General features: G+C 50.8%; 1 protein-coding gene across 7 annotated transcripts in view; it reads left to right on the top strand.

Moving 5' to 3' along the window:
- NRP2 (neuropilin 2) overlaps positions 1–19,625 on the top strand; it is an 86,837-nt gene that overhangs the window by 14,862 nt on the left and 52,350 nt on the right. For all 7 annotated transcript variants that reach the window (XR_013953787.1, XM_080600367.1, XM_080600365.1 and 4 more), the window contains exons 3-5: positions 13,434–13,615; positions 17,818–18,048; positions 18,616–18,771. Coding sequence is in view for 6 of the 7 variants with exons in the window: in XM_080600367.1 (XP_080456493.1) it covers positions 13,434–13,615; positions 17,818–18,048; positions 18,616–18,771 (569 nt within the window). In the remaining variant the exon portion in view is untranslated. The remainder of the gene's footprint in view (positions 1–13,433; positions 13,616–17,817; positions 18,049–18,615; positions 18,772–19,625) is intronic.

Below are 19,625 nucleotides of genomic sequence, written 5' to 3'. Positions count from 1 at the left end.
TGCCTGCACCGAGCAGGCTGGGCCCGGGTGGGTGCCGAGGGGTGGCAGCGACAGGCGGCTCGCTGGGTGCTGATTATAGCTATTGTTTCTCCAGAGGTACATCTGGGCCTTTATTTTTCGGCCGTGTCCAGCTGCATTAAGTAACTGCACCCCCCCCCCAGCCATCATCAAAGGAGTAATTGGGTATAATTGAAGCCCCAGAAGATGTTTCTCTATCTCTGTGCTTCATCTGTGCTCTGAGGAAGCGCCTTACTTTGGAAAACACTTCCAATAAAGAAAATTGGCTGCCTCCTGCAATTGCAGCCCTTGTGCTCCAGTCGTGGCGGGGCTCCCCTTGCAGGGGGGTGTGAGAGGGGCCTGGGACCCCAGCCGCTGCTCGCCCTGTCCTGCAGCCCCAGGGACGCAGCGTGACGGCACAGTCAAAAAGGAAGCTTGATACTCCGATGAGACACTGCCAAACTATTCAGAAGTAATTGTAACAGCCTGTCCACTCACCCTTCTTCCTCTCTGCTCTGCAAGCACAGCTGTGACTCGGGCAGTGGGACCTGCACTCTCGGTATCTGCTCCCTGAACAGGGAGGTGGCATCCAGGGGGAAAGAGCATGCTACTGCTGCTGTGAAAGGTTTGGACTCTGCCTCAAGGCATGGCGTCGTGGTGGCTGGGTAGCCTTGTGCATGCCAGGGTTTATTTCTGATCCCAGGAGCGACCTGAACCATTTTTCCCAGTGTGCAATAGCGGGGCTGTGCCCCGGCTCCCCAGCTGCCCAGTCCTTTCCAGCTGCCACTTCTGTTCTGTCTGTGCTGCCTGCTTGGAAAATCCAAGTCAGAAACCTCAGCTCAGCGTGAATCACCACGTTTATAACCACCTTTTCCATTCCTGCGTCCTTCCCACTACTAGATTTCTCTCTGCACCGTTAAAAGCTCCCTCCAGAGACTGGCTGCTGGCTCTGCTGTCCCCAGCTGCACTCGCTGGCTCTGCCGGGGGACTGGGCTGGGCAGAGCCGCCCTGGGTGCCGGGACGTTTCTGCCTGCATGTGGCAGAGGCACGCTCTCCAGACCGCAGCGCGCAGGCTTACACTGCCTCTGCGAGCAGCAGACCTTTCGTCTGAGTCATAACATCTGCACCAGTGGGGTATTATTATTTAAAGCAAGCCCGACCTCCAGGCTGGCCACGCCATCAGGTTTTTCTGTCGCCCTTTCTGGCAGATACTTCCCAGCGAAGGATGCTAACTGGGGCCGCTGTTCCCTGCCTGGGCAGGATCTGGGGGACTGCAGCCGCGGTTCGCAGCCCCCTCTGGTGGCACTTGCCAAATGCTGGCGAAGGTCTCTGGAGACGGAGCTTGGGCTCCAAAAACAGGCAGGAGGCAGCAAATTGGAGGCAGCTCCGAGCTGCAAAGTCCGATTCTGCTTCCTGTCTTTGGGTCCCCGTGTCAGGCCCTGGGGGTTTCCAGAAAAAGGAACTGCGGCCACCATTAGGAGGAAATTTGTGTGGTTGTCATTTTGGCCTCATAAAAGTGTGCAATATGGTGATGCTAAGAGAGGAGAACCACGATGAGCATCCTGGTGTGTACCGGAGACTGGGCAGACACAGCAGGAGATAGCCCTGCTCCCAGCTCATGGGGCAAAGGGGACCAGGGGGCAATGTCGGAAGGTGCCATGCACCCAGTGCCCATCTTGTGGAGTTCTCCCCCATGAGACACTGGCAGTAATGCACTGGTGCCTTGCAAAAGGTCAGACACACGGGCACAGCCAGCCAGCGGAGGCCCCCTGTGGCAGCATGCCATCGCCTGTGCTTCCAGGAACGGGGCACTGGGATGCGACGCAGCTCTGTGTTCTTCCTGGAGAGCAGCGCAGATGCTGGCCCCAGTCCTGTGCTCGCAAGGCGGGGGAGCTGCCCCAGCCCCAGTGCCACCAAGAGGAATGCAGCTGGTGGCTGCAGCATCCAGCCCCGCTCTCCTGGCCGCCTCCTTCAAACGAGCATAATATGCAAGAGGCCTTCCTTCCATCGGCCAAGGTTAAGGGTAGACAAGGCAGCAATTATGGACAGCTAATTAGTAAATGCTTTGAAAAGTTTGCATAATTAGCTCATTAGTAAACATTTTAGAAACAATGCAGTTCATGTCCAGAGTGGGGAAATGCTTAGGAAAGAGAAATTTGGCTCACTACAGACACCAGAGTTCAGGGGGATTCTTTACCAGGCTGCAGTGGGAAGCGACTGGGTCTCCTGCAAAGCTGTAACTTTGTGGAGGGAAGAAGTCAAAGATGAGATGTTAAGGAAAGCATTTGCTTGCTCATACATTTGTGGCATGGGTAGCCAGAAGCAACATTTCTAACGTACAGGAAATAATTCAGTCTGGGTAACATGACACTGCAGCTCAACTTGTCTTCAAATGAGCTTCTGCTGTTTTTTAACTCCATCCAGTATCCGCTGTATGGTTCATAATTCCTGTCAAGCCCCAGTCATTTTCCAAAACAAGACATCAAGAGTGGGCTAGCCTCAGTGACGTTTGACCAGCTCAGGGCGATTCACATCTCTGGACTCTGCTGCCCATCTGCGGAGCTGGGAGGGCTCAGCTCGCTCCATGGCCGTGCCTGCCCATGCCCGGAGCCTCTCCCAGGGAGGTCAGGCTGTGCCCAGGCTGTGAGATGGGCGAGGGGCGAGGGCACGCTCCTGGGGTCCCCAACGTCACACCGCTCACCAGCATCCGGTGCGCAGGGGCGTCAGGTCTCGTTCTGCACCTCGTATCCTGTTGGTGTGATTACACATCGAGGGCCAGCTGGTGACACTGGGAACAATAGTGTCAGACACCTCTCCTCTCCTTCCTGCTAGGCAAGAGGCAGCCTTTCACCTGCTGCTTCTGCGGGTGACACCTCTGGGCAGCGAGGGAAGGAGCAGGACCCATGGGGAAGGGGCAAGCATGGGGCCGTCTGTGGTGGTGCCTCAGGGACGGAGTTCAGGATGCAGCTAAAAGCAGCGGTACGTGTGCCTTCTGTGAGCCTTCAGGGCCAGCCGCGTTCCAGCTCTGAGCCCCCTGCGTCTTTACTGCACAGCACAGATGCCGTAGGATGGGCTGGAACAATCCCCGTGCAGATGGCCCGATGGTAACCTCAGCACCATGATGCACCCCGTGCCCTCGGCTCTCTTTGCAGCATCCTCTGGGTTTGTAGAGGCTCATCCCAAACAGCTGGCCTCAGGAGCCTAAATGCCAGTAGGGATCTGAGCCTTCATCACTTTTTTGGCTTTGTACAGTGGGGTTAGCAGGGCACTTCTGTGTCATGGGTTTGCTGTCTGGATGCAGGAGTTAGAAGGTTTAGAGAATGTAAGGAGAGGCCAGAATGATATTTTTAAAAACATCCTTTTTGGATAAGAACCAGATGCAAAGCCTGGTAAAGGCAGCAGGAGGTTTTACCTTGATTTCCATAGGAACTGAATTAGGCTTTTAATGAGCAACTGTTTGCCTTAGCTGCACACAGCCTTTTTCATGGATATCATGCCTATTGTTAGGCTGTAGCAGAGGAGTGACAGACTCACCAGCAGTATCAGGGCTGGGAGTTGTGAGATTTGGGTCCTTCCCCTTCCCTGCTATTGATTCACTGTTCCTGCTTTCACAAATCATTTTAAATTCCTCACTCTATAAAGAAGAGATGCACACCTGGGCATCTGCAGGCACAAAAACCAGTCTAGATAGCAACAGTGCCTTACACATTCCCTGCCAAAGGCTGCCGCGTTGCAGCATCACTCAGGACCAGGTCAGAGCGCCACGAACGACAATTGGTTCCTTCCCAGCCTTCCTGGCTGGGTGTGAATTCTGCAATTAAATATGAATGCAAAATAAAAAAAGAACAGACTGCAAAGAGCAGACTGAAAACAGAAGAAATTGCTGGCTGCTTTTGGCTGGAGCTCAGCACAGAGCTTGTTTGAAAGACCTGGGAGAGGTTAGATTTAGTAGGAGACAAGTTCTCCGTTTTCTTTAAATCAAGCGGCTGCACATTACATTGAATGGCAATGTAATAATACGTTGCAAAGCACAGCCTGGTGATCCTGGAATTCCTTATAAGTTAATAGCAGTCATGGTCCACTAATCACAGCTAGGATGTTTTAAGCAACTGTCTTTGATATATCAGCTCAGACACTACGGCAAGGCCTCCTTATGCTGGCTTAGCACGTAGATCATTAGAAAGAGTGGATAACCTGTTTGTGTGTTTGTTTTTGCGTTGAATCCCAAGGGGTTCGTGGGACCTACGTACAGCATTGCTGAGCAATCCCAGTCCAGCAGGATAGTGGTGGTTTCAAGGTAGCTCCAGGACAGACGTGGAGATACTCATGTCTAACAAACTGCTATAGAGGCAGAGCCTGAAGCAGTGGGGTCAGACAGCAGAAATCCTATATGCCAAAGACTTGCTTAGCCCTGATACAAATGGCACAGAAAGCGGCAGGGTCTCACTCCCTTCAGAGGCACAGAAGACACCGAGGTCGGTGTGAGGAAGGGAGCGACCATGCTTCTTGAGGAAGGGACCCCTTTGCTGAGAGCCAGCACTCACCGTTGGTGTGGGAGAGCCCCACGCTCAGCCCGTGGCTGCCGAGGCCGTGCCGCCTGCACAGTGCTTGCACGGGAAGCAATGTGTCAGAAACCCCCAGAGAGCCTGCAGAGCCGGGGGTTGTTGACGGATGTCCAGTGGGAAGGAGGACCCCCCCCGTCGCCTGCTGCCAGCAGGAGATTTTATGCATGTGTTCAGCTTCCTTCCTCTTCTGCGAGCGTTAGTGTGAGGCATTATTTATGTTGTTATTTTGCAGAGAAAAGGGAAGGTGTAACGCCTGGCTCTCACACGTTGTGCCTTTGGTAATGCTGATGTTTGGCTGATAACCGTGAGCAGGAACAAGGTCTGGGATCTCCATCAGCAGAGGGGACTGACTCACCATTGATCTCTGTTCACTGCACCTTGTTGAAGTTTTTTGACCCATTTGATTTCTTAGGTTTTCTTTTGTGAAAACCCTCTGATTTTTCTGCCGCTCAGGAGCAAAACATATCTCTGTGTCTTTAAATATGGCAGATGGGGATTTCTTCAGATGTCCAACAACTCAATTGATGGAGACCTCAGGAGACCTCTCCCCTTCCCTGTCCCCCTTCTCAGCCTGTCTTTTCATCTGCAATCTGGAGATGTAAGGGCTATAGTAATAGAGTGTCAGAGGAAGTAATTGATTCATCACACGCCGAGAGAGGAGTCTGTTGCCTTCAGTGTCAATGGAGCTGAACCGTAGCCTGGAAGGGTGAGGGCAGCTTGTAAACACTCCATGGCTGAGCTGGCAGGACAAAGCAGGCGCACCGCCGAGGCTGAGCGAGGGGATGATACAAAGGGTAGCTTCAAAGGAAATCTCCCCGAACAAAGCAGCACCAGGCCCGTGTTTGTGGGAGAAACGGGGACACTCCCGTCAGCTTGCACCCTCATCCAGGCATTAAGTGCGCTCAGACCCTCGGCGAGGCTCAGTTCAGCTGCAAGTATTTTGGGGCTGAAGGGGGTAGGAGACGCCACGCTACCCACCCAGCATGCGAGGCGGGATCGGGCAGGATTGGTGCGCTGTTTGCCCCAGACTGCTCTCGCTCCGAGCCGGCTCCGTGAGGTTTGAGTGGAAGTGCCCGAACAGCAGCAGCTGCAGGCGGCAGGCTCTGCTTCCCAGCTTCCCAGCCCTGAGGCTGGGCTGCGAGCTGGCCGTGTCTGAGATGCCGTGGGGTCAGAAAGCCGCTCCGTGGTGGGCCGTTCGCGGGGAGACCCCTCGTCATTAAGGAGGGATGGAGGTGGCCAGCAGCGGGAAGGGGCTGGTCAGGGCTCTGTCTCTGCAACCTCGTTTATACGATCACAGCTTAATGATGTGTTTGTTTCAGTTCCGTGCTGAGAAAAGCCAGTGCAAATGAGTGATACGTGGAAAGCCGAGCTGCAAAGCTCCCATCTGATCCTGGCTATTACCAGCTCTTTCGTTCTTCACGGCGTGTTGTGTCTAAGGCCACGACTGACACTGTGCCAGCGAGGCGCAATGGGATATCGCCCGCTACATCTCTGTGGAGGGTGTTGTCCTCGGGGTGGGGAGTGGCACAGCAGAGCATGTGGGCATCCCCTCCTCTTCCTCAGCAGCCACTAGCCAGCCCCAACCTTCATCCCCTGTGGCCAGCACAGCCCAGAGCTGGTCCCCATGTAGTGCCTGGGCTGTCAGGCACTGCTTGCTGGCATCAGGAGCTGGAGGCGGGAGCCTGCTCACCTGCTTCTCGCACTGCAAAGCGAATGTTTGCCCTCTCCCTTCTGCCTGGTCTGCTGCTGTTTGGCAGTAAATTTTCCTCTTGCGGTTGTTATCTTTTATTATTACATTTTTTTTTCTTTCTGTTAGTGATCAAGTTGCCTGCGAGTGGTGACAGTAAGATGACACAGAAAGCAAAGTCTAATTTTTTCCACAGATGGATTGTAGCAGAAGGAGGAAAGTGCAAATGTAGTTTCTCAAGTGTCCTGCATTTTGGGGGTATGAAAGGGCTGTGAGTTGCTTCAGTTCCCTTGCAGCAGCAACAGAAGGCAGAATGCCTTGGGAAGGGGGGCTATTCTTAACACACTTTATATATATTTTATTCCTGGTCTCACCATGATTCCCCCCCCCCCCCCCCCCCCCCAAAGAAAGACTACCAAAGACATCTTGCAACGAACGACCCCTGTAGCTAAATATAGAAGGGTGAGGAATTTATAGAGATGGTTTTGGAGACAGAAATAAAATTAAACAGCCATGTGTAACTCCTGAACAACAGCCTGCAGAAAACCCCTAAAGTGCACATTAGCACATCTTGTTTTCTTATATAATGAACGGTTTTCCAGACATGCCCCAGATGAGAGCACTTCTCTACTCCAACGCGCCTTTCCGCAGCGATCTGGCAACACAGCTTGAAGAAGGCAGCCTGAGGATGAGCGGCAAAGCGTGGGGAGCCTTTGCTCCCCCACCTCGGGGGGGGCAGCAGCATGCAGCATGGTAGGAGCTGAAACTCCCTCCTGAATCAGAACTCGCCACAGGAGCAGTTTACAGATATGTTTTATTCTTTCCTTTGCAAGCTGTATTTTGGCTACCTTTTATTTTATTTTATTTTTTTTTTCCCCTGCATAACTTAACAGTTACTGCTGAGACTCTTCCTATCAGTGGTGCTTGTACGGGGGTGAAAACAGTCCAAGGAATAAAAATAGAGGCTATTTGTAGTTTCCATTTTTTGTCTTCAAGACATTTTTGAAGAAGTTTTCCAATCTGTTAGGGTTATTTTCTCTGTCTCTGTCTCTCTCTCTTTTTTTTTTTTTTGATTGGATGACTGGATTTTTCTCATTTCTCAGAAATTCTGGTTAGATTTTTGAGGAGATAAAAGAATCCAAAGCACAGTGGAATGATTACAAAACCCCACAATACTGCGGTTACACAAGACATAATTGGATGCAACAAATTCAAAACAAACTTCCGAGAAACCCTAAGCAATTATGCACCCCCCAGGCCTGCCTCTGCTGCCACCAGATTTTAAGTTTTAGTCTCTAAAATCCGGTGAAATCCCTTCAGATGCAGAGCAATGATAGCCTATTTGTGTCTGTTGTTGCCAGGGGTAGTTACTTATCAGGGCAAAAGCAGGGCAACCTCTGCAAGCTCTGGGCGCATCTTCTGCCTCGGCATGGGTACAAGCAAGCCCACAAGCTGCAGGCTGAGCCCAGATGAATCTCGTGCCTTCAGCCACCCAAAGGTCAGAGCAGGGGAACGATTAACCCTGTCCCAGGATGGGTGCAACGAGTGTTTCCACTGAGAGCACGGGACACTTATTTAGTTGGCTAAAGCTGGATATGATGCAAGCTTTTTAGGTCTATGCAAATCCATATCAGGCTCCATGAGGACTGATTTCTCTTCTCGCCCCAGGATAAATTAGGAGTGATTACCCTTAAAATGATGAGTTACACAGGTGTAAAACCAGTTCAAGTCAAAGGAGAATCCAATTCATCTGCTGTATTTATAATTAATTACTCTGATTAAGGGCTGGCAGCTAGGATCAAACTTCATTGCTCTTGTTTCATCAGACAGCAGAGGTGTTTGCATCTGCTATCGTGGCTATGAAAAAAAAATGCTATTTAAAAGTCCCCAGTAGTTTCTGCAGCAATTTAACCTTTGAAGGGTATGTCCTGCAGTTGCTCGAGATTGTATAAACATCACAGAAAAGTTTTCTCGTCTTTCACAACGTAACCACCCATGAAATGAGGATTTGGTTTGAAGGTGGCATAAGAAAGAGCATGAAGATGGGTGGTGACACAGAAAAATTGACTAAGGCAGCTAGCATGTAATGGACATTAATTCTAGCCGGCTCTTGATTGCAAAACAAGCCCTGTGCTGCTGGTTCACCATTTCTTAACCATATATACCGCAGCTGCTATCTCATTGCTAAGAAGAAGCCTTTTCTTAGAGCATGTTTAAAAAACCTTACTCTTTTTATAAAATTTCTGAGAAACAAACCAGCCTTTCAAAGGGAACGATTGCATTTGCCAGCTGACATTGTGGCTAAGCAGGTTCCTGCCTTCCCCTAGCTATCCACGGAATATTAATGTCTGCTCAACTTCACTGGCGTTGCAGTTTCTCTTCATATCCTTAGCAGATGCATTCGAGATACTGCGACATATGGTTCAAGCAGACCAGAGGTCTCGAAGGCTCAAGTCAACACTGGGCATTCCCAAATTTGGGGCTGTTGGCATGCAGTCAGTACCTATTTGTCTCTCCGTCTATCTAGGCCAGACTCCTCTAATATAATATAATCTGTCTAATCAAGGCTGGCTTCTATTCTTGGCTGTGCTGTGAGCCTCCTCTGTGACCTTGGGCTAGCCACTGCTCCTTGCTGCCTCCCCACCTCTCAGGGTCTCGTGAGGACCCCTTCATTAATGTTTGCCAGGTGCAGTCGTGAGCCCCATGGAAATGCCTATAAATAACAGCTCCAAATTAAACATTGGGGAAGTTCAGGTTAGAGCCTTGCAACTCTCTCCCACCCTGGCAAGCACTGGGAACTGGGCCTAGCTGTGTGCGAGCACTCACCTCCTCCAAATGATAGCTCTGAGAAAACTGCCAGCCAGGCCAGAGCTTGGTCTGGGAAGCCAGCCCTCCTTGGGCTTTGAAGCAAAGCTTGCACACATTTGTGTGTTGGGAGGACCGGTGCTATGCCTGTAAACATATAAATGATTTATCATCCCTATTTCTCTCCATCCTAAGCTAATGTCCCCGTAATGTCCTTGAAGCGTGTTTCAGTGAGGAAGGACTTGGCATCTCTTAGGATGTGGGGCTCAGGGGCAGTCGCTTTGTTGATTATGCGCGGAGCAGTCTGGGTCCCAAAACAGCGCTTTGTGCTGAACGGCGTTCCTCAGGAAAGGAGCACCCAGAGGAGCGGCGCAGGCTCTGGTGCTGCTCCCCAGGTGGGTCGCAGTGCTTCTGAGCTCAGCGGTACCTGGGTGGGCACCTGGGAGCTCTGTGCTGGCCTCGGGGAGCCGTGGAGCACGGCTGAACAGCCAGGGAGCACATCAGCCATTTCACAGCAGGAAAGGACTGAAAAGGTGGAGGTCTCCTAATCATCGCAACTGGGGCTTGTTGGCCTTTATTGTGCCTCGCAGCCTTTCTGCAGCAAAGTGACTTAGGGAAAATAGAAAGAAGAGACTGGGAAGCAGAGAGGGTTGACTGGAGGAAAAAGCAAGCAAGCATGAGTAATACACGCATTAGAAGTGCTTTATAATTAGTTTATAAAAGCTCTCTTAACATCAGCAAAGCACTTTCTACTAAAAACCTTTAATAAAAGCGCAGCAGTATTTGTAAGCATTGTATGTTTTCCGTTTAATTCCGTTAAACAGCTACAAAAAGAGCGTCTAAGCAATGCATTTTCCTCCTTTCTCAACCCCCCATTGTCTGGGAAGTTAAAAGCACTCCAGCTTTGCCTCCCTGCCTTAAAACTCCCCAGTGAAAAGTACTGTGTTGGAGGTGGTTTCAAACCAACTGGCTGCCCTTCCCACTCAAGCAGCAGCTGAAAATATCCCGCTGCCGGGGGAGCAGCCAGCTGTGGTCACCTTCTCTGCGAGAAGACTTGGTTAATCCACTGACCACAGCTGTGGGTTATGGATGCTGCACCCTACCCTCACATATTTACGGTCAGCTCGTGGGAGCAGTGCCTAGATGGGGAGAAGTGGCCATGAAATGTGACCTTGGAAATGGCAGCCTGCCCAGCAGAGGGGACGGAGGGGTCAGCTCACGAGGATGTTGGTGCACATTGACTGAAGCAAAGGATCTGGTTATATGAGTGAAATGCAAATTGCTGGGTGCTGGTCAAGGCAGTGTGGATGCCATCACTGCGTAAATGTGTCCCACCCAGCCGCGCACTAGTCTGTAATTATCTGGGAATTAAATGGTTAGAGCAAAAAGCATCCCCAGGGTGGGGTTTTCTTCCTTCCAATTTTTCTTCTTGTTTTTCACACGGGAAGAACGAAGCCTAGAAACAATGCTTATGCTTAACAGAAGCAAAGGTCTAGCCAAACTAGATTTTAACATGGCCAGTGACCCAACGTGAGGAGAATGGGGTTTATCAGCTTGTGTGATTGTGGGCCAAGGCACGACTGAAGCACGTGGTGCCAGAAGAGTCGGTGCTGGGGATTAGCTGGTATTCTCGCTGAAGTTTGCAAGTCTCGTGTTTTGGACTGGCTGTCTTTGGTGTTTCATTTGTAAAGCCTAAAGCTTAATTGCTATGTTGGAGAGAAAGGAGGTGCTCCCCCTCCTCTGGCCAGGAGTTATCTCCTGACTGTAATACTCTCCCAGCTCACGCTCTGTTTATGTGACCTGAAGAAAGAGAGTTTTGCCTTATGAGGAACAGAGGGCTCGGGCCAAGTTTCTTTAGCTAGGAACAAAAACTCTTATGTGTTTATATTCATTTTATATTTGGCAAAAATGATTCCCTGACCTTCTCCTAGGGGCTTTTTTAGTTGTTTGTAACATTTGATTTATTAAGGATTAGCTCCACTAGGAGAAGGCTCAGTTAGATGCTTGGATGAAGCCAAACAGGGTTTAATTCAGAGAGAGGCAAATATTTCCTGATGGTTTACATACTAGATTCATTCTTTTAATTTTCCATTTGCGGATTGCCCAAGAGCAGATTGCAATATTCCCAAATTGTATGTATTATTGGAAGTTATTCACCCATTCAATAAGCAAATATTTCTTGGTCCAGAATTTGCTTCTGAAATTGCCAGGGCTCCTGCAGCACTGGGTGGTTTGAGAAGCCCTGTGAGGAGCCGTAGGGTGTTTGGTGTTGGCTCCAGCAGAAGCTGTGATCGTTGCAGGCAAGGAGCTGAGGCCGTGTCCAGTGTTGGCGAGTTATAACCCCACGAGGACACAAACAGATGTGTTTCCCTGGGATGCAGCTAACCTGTGCCTGTGCCATGCAAATGGCAGCTTTTCCAGTCCAGTACATTACCTGTGTTTTGCCAACATTCATGTTTTTGACAAATGTATTTTTGCCACATATTCACAATTTCACTAGTCGCCGGCAGTTCTGCAGCCTAGACGTGTGCTTCAGCTGTGGAAGCTGCACACACGGCGAGATCAAGTAGTTATTTAGAGAACAAAATGTCCCTGCTGTTTGTTCAGCACTACTTTAAACAAATAGACAAACAAGGAGGAAAAAAATCTACTTAGAAGAAGCACTAACACTGCCCTCTATGTTCTCCCCCCTGGGGAGAGGACGGGATCAAACCACAGATGATGGACATTACTGGGGTCACAGAGGGTGCCGCTGGATGGTGTTAGGGTAGTAAGGGGTCACGAGGTGGTGGGGAGCTGCCCGGGGTTAAGAGAGAGCAGGGGAGCAGACCATCATTTACATCCCCGCGCTTCCACCCGCCAGCTAAGCCAAACGCTCTTCCTGTGCGAGTGCCTTATTTCAAGACTGCTTGGATTTCACCTCGGCCAAGCCAATTGCGTTTGTAACGAAGTTAAAGGCTGGGTGATTAGAGCTAACTCAGTGCTTGGTCCAGCGTAGACAGGATTTTATCTGCAGGCATTTTACTTTTGGCTTTCAGCCCAATTCAGTCCCAGAAAGGAGTGAAAGTGAAGCTGTCCGGGCCATCTTTCTTTGTGGAGGAGCACATTGAGTCCCTGTAAGTTTGTTTTGAGGTTGTTGCCCGCCAATGTGTGCTTTGCAGATCAGGAATGAGTCACATGAGGATCACTCTGTATCCAGCAAGCTACTTCTCCTTTCAACGCTTGATTCCTGAACGGGAGATCTTGTGACAAAGAAGAAAGGCGGATTTCTGGCAGTGAGGAAACGCTGCTTCCCTCCGCAGCCCCGTGAGAAGAGCTGCAGCGTTTTTGTTCAAACAGGTTGATACAAAGCGAATAAGCAGTAGAGGAGAGATGGGCAGTTTCTGTAAATAGCAGCGTGCTGGCCAGAGACAGGAGAAGAGGGGCGGGAGAGCGCGGCTGTTAGAAGACAGCTGAAGAACAAGATGTTCGCAGAAAAGCTGTTTGTTTCTTCGCAACACGCAGAGCCTGATACTACCTTGCCGTTAGTCACGACCTAGATGAAAATACAAAGGGATCTGTGGGAGTTTCCCCTTCCAGCCAGACTTTGCACCAAGCTTTTGTCTCTGCAGCGGGAGGCAGTTCTTCCAAACCAGCCGACTCCTCCCTCGGAGCCGTGCCTGGCGGGCAGGAGGAGCATTGCCAGGTGGAGGTTGGCAAAGGCAGGCTGAGGTTGCAGGAGGTACGCCGGGTCAGGCAGTGGTCAATGTGGTTACCCCGCTCTTCACGCAGCAACTCTCACCCACAGACGACTTTGTTGGCACTTAATAGAAGAGGCTTACTGTCCAAGTGCTAAATAAATATGCTAGCCACACTTGTTAAGGAGCAATGTGGTGTCAGAGAGTGCACAAAATAGCTACCCGCTCACGTTGATTGAACATCGACTATTTTTTAATGTCTGGTGCATGTTTGGCCAAATCCCACCTGGAGAGTGGAATAAACTGAGCTGTGCTAAGTGGCACAATGGCACTTAAAGAGAGAGATTAGGGAAGGAGAGCAGCCCAGGAGAGCTGTAGCTGAGATTCTCCCATACCAGAGACTTGTGACAGTACAGGCAAATTGTGTCCTAAATTTTGCAAGTTGTTTCTGAAGTGGATGTGGGCACAGTAAATTGATGATGTGAGGAGCAACAGGGAAAGGGACTTAAATGTAGTCAGCCAGACAAAAGGGCTGACAAAAAATGTAAGTGTGCGCATATATGTGAGTGACAGGGTCCCAGGAACCTGTCTGGAAGATAGTTCTGTGAAATACGCAGATAAAGAAGTGTTTTGTTTTGTCCCCAGCATCCTGAAGCATCTCCCTGACAGATGGTTTTAATGCCTTTTCACCTGCCTCCACAGGTATGACTTCATCGAGATCCGAGACGGGGACAGCGAAGCAGCAGACCTGCTGGGCAAACACTGTGGGAACATAGCACCTCCTACCATCATCTCTTCTGGCTCCTCTCTCTATATCAAGTTCACCTCAGACTACGCGCGGCAAGGTGCCGGCTTCTCCCTGCGCTATGAGATCTACAAGACAGGTCAGTGTCCGAGTCAGTGCCTGTCTCCCAGGCCGTTTGTCACAGTCATCTTCACAAGGAGATGTTGGCCACCTTTTCAATATGATTTTTAGCATGTTCTCCACAGATGAAGGGCTTTTATTTTTTTCCTTTAATTTAAGCAAGTCTATTTCATCACAGTTCCAAGAAGGTGAAGATGTTAGTTGCACATGATAGTGCATTTTTGGATCGTAGTGTGGCATCAGAGGCAGGATGTGGTGGTTTTACCATGTTTTTCCTTGTTAAATGCTCTCTCGAATTCAAGGACTTAGAAACATATCTTTTCTTCGTGGCATGTGTAAAGCTTGTTAGGGCTAAGTGGGGATTGTCCCTCTGTTAGGAGCGTATGGAGCTCCCCCTCCTGTGGAGCTGCAATTCAGGACTGATTAATGACACTGTGTTTTCTCTCCCTGGAAGCTGGGTTTGTAACTGGGGAGGTCTGGCGTTCAGGGGACTGCTGTCAGCCGTGCCGTAAAGGGGCTGAGACGGCGCCTTCCCAGGCGGATATGAGAGGAACTATTCATAATTCTGTTTAATACCAAACTGTTATTGAGGAAAGTAAAAGCTGCTCAAAGGCCTTTTAATAGTGTTTCTGTCTAAATATTTGTCAGGATTGTGTGTCTGGGAAGGAGGCTTGAGAACATAAAACCCGCTCTGTGTGTGCTGTGTGTGTGCGGGTAAGTGAGGTGTGCCTGATGCCGAGGGAACAAGAGCATGTTTCGCATGGAGATGCAGGTGCCCACTCTATGCCCACATTCCTGTGTTTTGTGTTGGAAGAAAACACACACAGCTTTCACGTCATCGCATCCAGCATGAAAAAAATACCCATGCCTGGTAAAGATTCACAAAAGAGCACCAGAGGGTGACTTACCCAGGCACCAGTGCCCAGGGTTCACGTGGAGGACAGAGGTTCACAGGCACCCCCCCAGCCTGGTCACAGGTGGGTGTGAATGTGGAGGCTTTGCTGCACAGGGACAGGAATGGGATTCCCCAAATTTATTGTGAAACAGTGAGGACAAGGGGTGTCTGGAGGTTCTCGTGAATTAGGAAAGTGCTGTTGGTGATAGCTGCCTGGGCTGCATAGCCAATCATTGAGCCAGTCTGGTGCGGCCAACTGAGGCCACTGCTGTTTGTTAGCAGTTAAGATGTGGACTGGTCCTGATGGAGTTTAATGGTTCAGCTGACTGTGGGGATTTGCTGAGGCCAGTTGCCAGCACAGAAGATGGCAGAGTGCCTGTGTTCAGGCGGGAAGACTCTCCTCAGCATCCGTTGCCGCTCCCTCCCTGTACACACACCCCCCCCGAGCCCAAAGACTGCACGGCGTTGTGCTTGTCCCAGGCCAGGTCCATGCCCTGCCTCAGGGCACGGAGCAGGGTGGAGTGGTCAACCCGGCAGAGGTGGCCAGGTCAGGCAGAGCATGGCCAGCAGGAAGGGATGGGACAGCTGGCAGGAACGCTGCCTGTCCGAGTGGGAGCCAGGAAGCTGCCAAATTCATGGGAGAAGGAGATTTTGTTGCTGCTGGCAGGGAGGGAGGGAGGGGAAGCAAGAGCTGCTGTGGGAGATGGTGTTGGTTGGAGGCTGGAGATGAGCTTGTGTCCCTTGATGTAGATCCCCACAGAGCTGCCCCCACATGTTAAGTCATGCTGGCACATCCCCAGCCACCATTCCCCTGTTGCCAGCAGCCATCCCCTCCAGAGATAACCATTCTTTCTTCCAGCCACAGCCCGTGAAATGCAGCCCAGCAAGACAGGTTTCAGCACAGGGGCAGGGGTGAGCGTGTGATCGGGAGCACCGCAGCCCTCCTTGCCTGCCTGGCCCCTGGCCCCAACAGGGCTCCCAGGAGAGTGTGGCCGTGCTCGCTGCGGGGCCACTACATCCGAGCAAACCTTGCCTTTTGTTTTCAGACGCAGGCACGGGGAAGATTCAGTCTGAGCTGCCAGGGTAGCCAGCAAGGGTGTCATCAGCTTTAAAGGTCATTGGATTGTTATTGTCCAGATCAGTAAAGGCAGCGTTGCAGCAGCTTCTTTCTTCCTTACAGGTGACCTACAAAAACAACACATTTCAACTGAGCATTTATTTCCACACCTTGTCTAAATTTTCCTTATCGCCGTGTGAGAGAGGAGAGATCTGCATACAAACAGCTGCATACCAGTCTCCGAGTCCCCTGATGGGTATCAGTCAGCAGTCTAGGGGCTGACAAAGGAGCCGTCTGCCCTGGCTGGTTTAGGCTCCCTGCTGCTCGCTTTGTGAGTCAGCTTGGCAGAGCTGGCCTGAGCCCTCCATCGCTGGGCATCAAAGTCTCCTCTCAGGCTGGTCCGTGCTGCTGAAGCCAGCATGACTCCTGTTTATTATCCGCAACTTCCTTACGAAAAGCTGATCACTGTTTGCTGCTATCAGCCAAACTGTAGACAAAGATGCCAAATCTGATAAGAGCCCCACACGAGGAAACGTGTTATCGAACACAGTGACATAGTTATGTCTCTCTCCTGTCTCCAGAGGACAGTCCCTGACTCCAAACTCTGGGTTTACTCTTTGATTTTCTCCCCAGCTTGGAGCTTGCATTAGTTTCTGTTTATCTATTTGTCTTGTAGCTGTTCAGAATGAAGTACACCCTTATCCCCATTCACAGCATTATGCTGTGATTTGTGTTTGGCCTTATTTTTTGCCTCTGTGTTTTACCCCACAGGTTCACACCAGAAAAGCCAGTTGCTTCATTAGGCAGTCAATTAAGAGACCCTCCTGAGCAGCTCTCCAGCTAGGCGCTGCATAATGCGGGGCCGGGATCCTGCCATTACTGCAGGCTGCTGGCCTGACTCCTGTAGGTTAATGCTGAACTGAATAACAAGTCTCCCATTAGCCCTGGGAAGGCTCGTGCTGCCTGGAAGAGCTGGAGCAGAAGGGTTTGCAGAGGAGAAGGCGGGTGTCCCAGCTAAACCGAAGCAGAAACCTTTGTTAACGTCGGGTTGCAGCCGTGGCCGCAAGCCCCTGCAACATCTCCTTTCCCCTCCAATAGCTCCAGGCTGTAGATTTCTGTTGGCCATTGTCCTGCCTCCACAGAGCAGCAGTTTCAAAGTCACCGTGGTATGAATAAGTCACAAATTCCCCTTTCCCCAGCCACCCCGAGGCACCTTGGCTCTCTGAGAGGGGGCACCGAGCTGCGGCAGGGGCCAGTGCAGGGGTCAGTAATAAATAAGAGGCAACATTGTCTGCCCGACTCGCAATGCAAAGGTCTTCCTTAAGGATAGAAATAACTTGCATTTCTGGTGCGGACGGCCGAGTCTGTGAGAAAGAGGGCTCTGTTCCCCCTCTCAGCAGAGCCCCCCGCCACGGCCCCCATTACCCCCGCCTCGCCCCAGACGTATGCTGGAGCTGCCCCTCCACCCTTGCGGAGCTGCAGGGCTCAGGGCACCGCAGGCTGACCGCATGCCTCCCGAGGGTTTCCGAGGCTTCCAGCTGACAGTGGAGACATTGGCCCTCCCCAGCCCCTCTGGGTCCTTTTGCTGTCTAAATATTTGCGCTTCCTGATTTTCTCAAGAGGAAACTGAGGCATAGATGTCCCTGCCAGAGGGAGAAAGGTTGCAGGAGACCAGCCCCCAGGGAGAGCTTTCTCCAGAGAGACCATGTTCCCATTACTCTTCTCTTGTCCCCTCCCAGGAGAGCCCCCTCCCTGGATGGGAGCTCCTCCATCTGGGCTTTGGGGTGGGGGACCCAGGTCTCCCAGCAGGTCACTGTTTGCAGGGGCTAGCAGGGGAAGCCCATCCTGGCTCAGCGTGGCCTTCCAGGGCCACCCCCTGGGCATGGAGGATGCAGCAGGGGTTGGTTTGCCAGATCACAGCCCTGGCTTTGAGAGACTTTGGAGGGATCTCCCTCCTAGACCCATTTTTGGAGTAATTGGCAAGGGGATCAACAGAGGCATACGGGTTATGTTTCCAGAGCTGTCTTAGGTATTTAGACACGTACTGTCCACTCCAGTGAGTGCACAGACTTTGTTTCTCCACCCATGGAAAGCTTTGAAAATCACACTCTCCGTCCTTCCAGGCAATTCACACAGCTCTTGGGCCACAGAAAATGTCCAGAAGTGAATGCACAACCCATCAAAGATCAAAATGGGGGTTCCACAGCATGTCAAGCTGTCAGGATGACGCTGCATTGTTAAGACTGTGGTTTTTTTCCTGCCACTACAGGTTCCGAGGACTGTTCCAGGAACTTCACTGCCTCCAATGGCACTATTGAGTCTCCAGGTTTCCCTGACAAGTATCCACACAACCTGGACTGTGTCTTCACCATCATAGCCAAGCCAAAGACAGAAATCCTCCTCCACTTTCTGCTCTTTGACCTCGAGCATGATCCGCTGCAGGCAGGCGAGGGAGACTGCAAGTACGACTGGCTGGACATCTGGGATGGCATCCCTCAAGGTAAGCCTTGGGGTGCCATGCCAGCATCTTCAGCTTCTCTTAGTGTCTCACAAAGCTCCAAAACTCTGTGGTCTGTTTCTTAAGACCAAAGGTGCCTAACCTTAGACGTGGCTGCAGCATTGCCCCCCACTAGGGGCACTCCTTGGTTGTCCATGGGAATGGTGTGCTTGCAGAAAGCTGCATGCATTAATCCTGAAACTACTGCTCTGCTGTAACCACTGATCTGAAGAGTCCCATGGGACACTCCCAGGTGCCACTGGTCCTCGCTAAGAGAAGGGCAGAGAGTTCATGCATGCTTATCTCCCTACGCTGTACCAACACTGTGAAATAGAGCAAATTGGAGCGTTTCCCAGCAATTGCAGAGCAATGTTTGCTGCAGTGGATATTTCTGCACAGCACGCCGCCTGGCACTGGGCCAGCGGATGTAAAAAATAGCACATCCCCAAAGCCTTTCTTTCATCCCAATCGGTCCTGCAAAGGCATCCCCGCTGAGAGATGCCAATCTGCTGCTGACCCAGGAAGCTGGTGGAAAGGCAGGCATTACCTTTGCTGCTCTTTCTTTTGCAGTTGGCCCCTTGATAGGCAGGTACTGTGGCACTAAGATGCCATCGGACATCCGCTCAACCACCGGCGTCCTCTCGCTCACCTTCCACACTGACCTAGCGGTGGCTAAAGATGGTTTCTCTGCTCAGTACTACTTGATCCAACAGGAAGTTCCTGAAAGTAAGTTGGGAATGTGGAAGTGTGTCTTGGGCAGTCGTGTTGCCTGTTTTACCCAAGTTCTTCCCTTGCAAGAGTGTGGCAGGCAGAAGCGTGTCCAAGGGCTCATTCCCCACTGGCAATAGTGACAGAGTTATGCTGTCTGCTGTTTCTCACAGAAATGAGATTTAAGGAAGAATCACGCTCTCAGACCTTTCCTAAACTTTTCACTTGCTCACAAAGTCTTCTCACTACTTTGGGATAGAATCCTTTGTGTATGTGCTCAGCCCAAAGGATTTAGGGTAAGACTTCAGCTCAGCGGGTTTGGCAGAATCATTAAAACATTAGGGAAAATCTCTACAGTTTTCCCAAAATTTGCAGCCCCGAAGTACAAATTGGAATTTCATGTCTAATTAAGAAATGCCTAAAGCTCCAAGTTCAAACCAAAATTTGTTTTTAATCCCTTATTAAGGGAGATGAATTGAACTGGTGTGAGGACAAAAAGTTGTGTGTTTTGAGAATGATCCTTCGTGGTAACACTTGCAGGCTAGGAAAGATTCAGTTGGTTTTCCCATCATATTTTTTCATCAGAGCTACAGTTCTCAACCTCTGTTAGCAGTGAACATGTGATACAACAGAAGCCTTCAGGACACCCTTCAGTCCCAGAGAAAGAGAGGAGGTCTCTGCCCCTAGGCTGAGTCCATGACAGAGAGCAGGGTAGAGAAGGGGTTGTGCAAGGCTGGGGGCAGCTGGGTTACAGCCTCTTGCTCCACAGCTGAGTTAAGGACGTCTCTGCTGAGACTCTGGGAGTTACAGACAAGCACGAGCTCTTCACCGTTACATATTTCCACACTCTGTTGATCTGTTCTTTAATCCCC

This window comes from Anser brachyrhynchus (assembly GCF_964034855.1).
Source record: "Anser brachyrhynchus genome assembly, chromosome: 7".
Lineage (NCBI taxonomy): Eukaryota > Metazoa > Chordata > Aves > Anseriformes > Anatidae > Anser > Anser brachyrhynchus.
The sequence above is the reverse complement of the archived record's forward strand: the minus strand, read 5'-3'. Positions and strand labels throughout refer to the sequence as shown.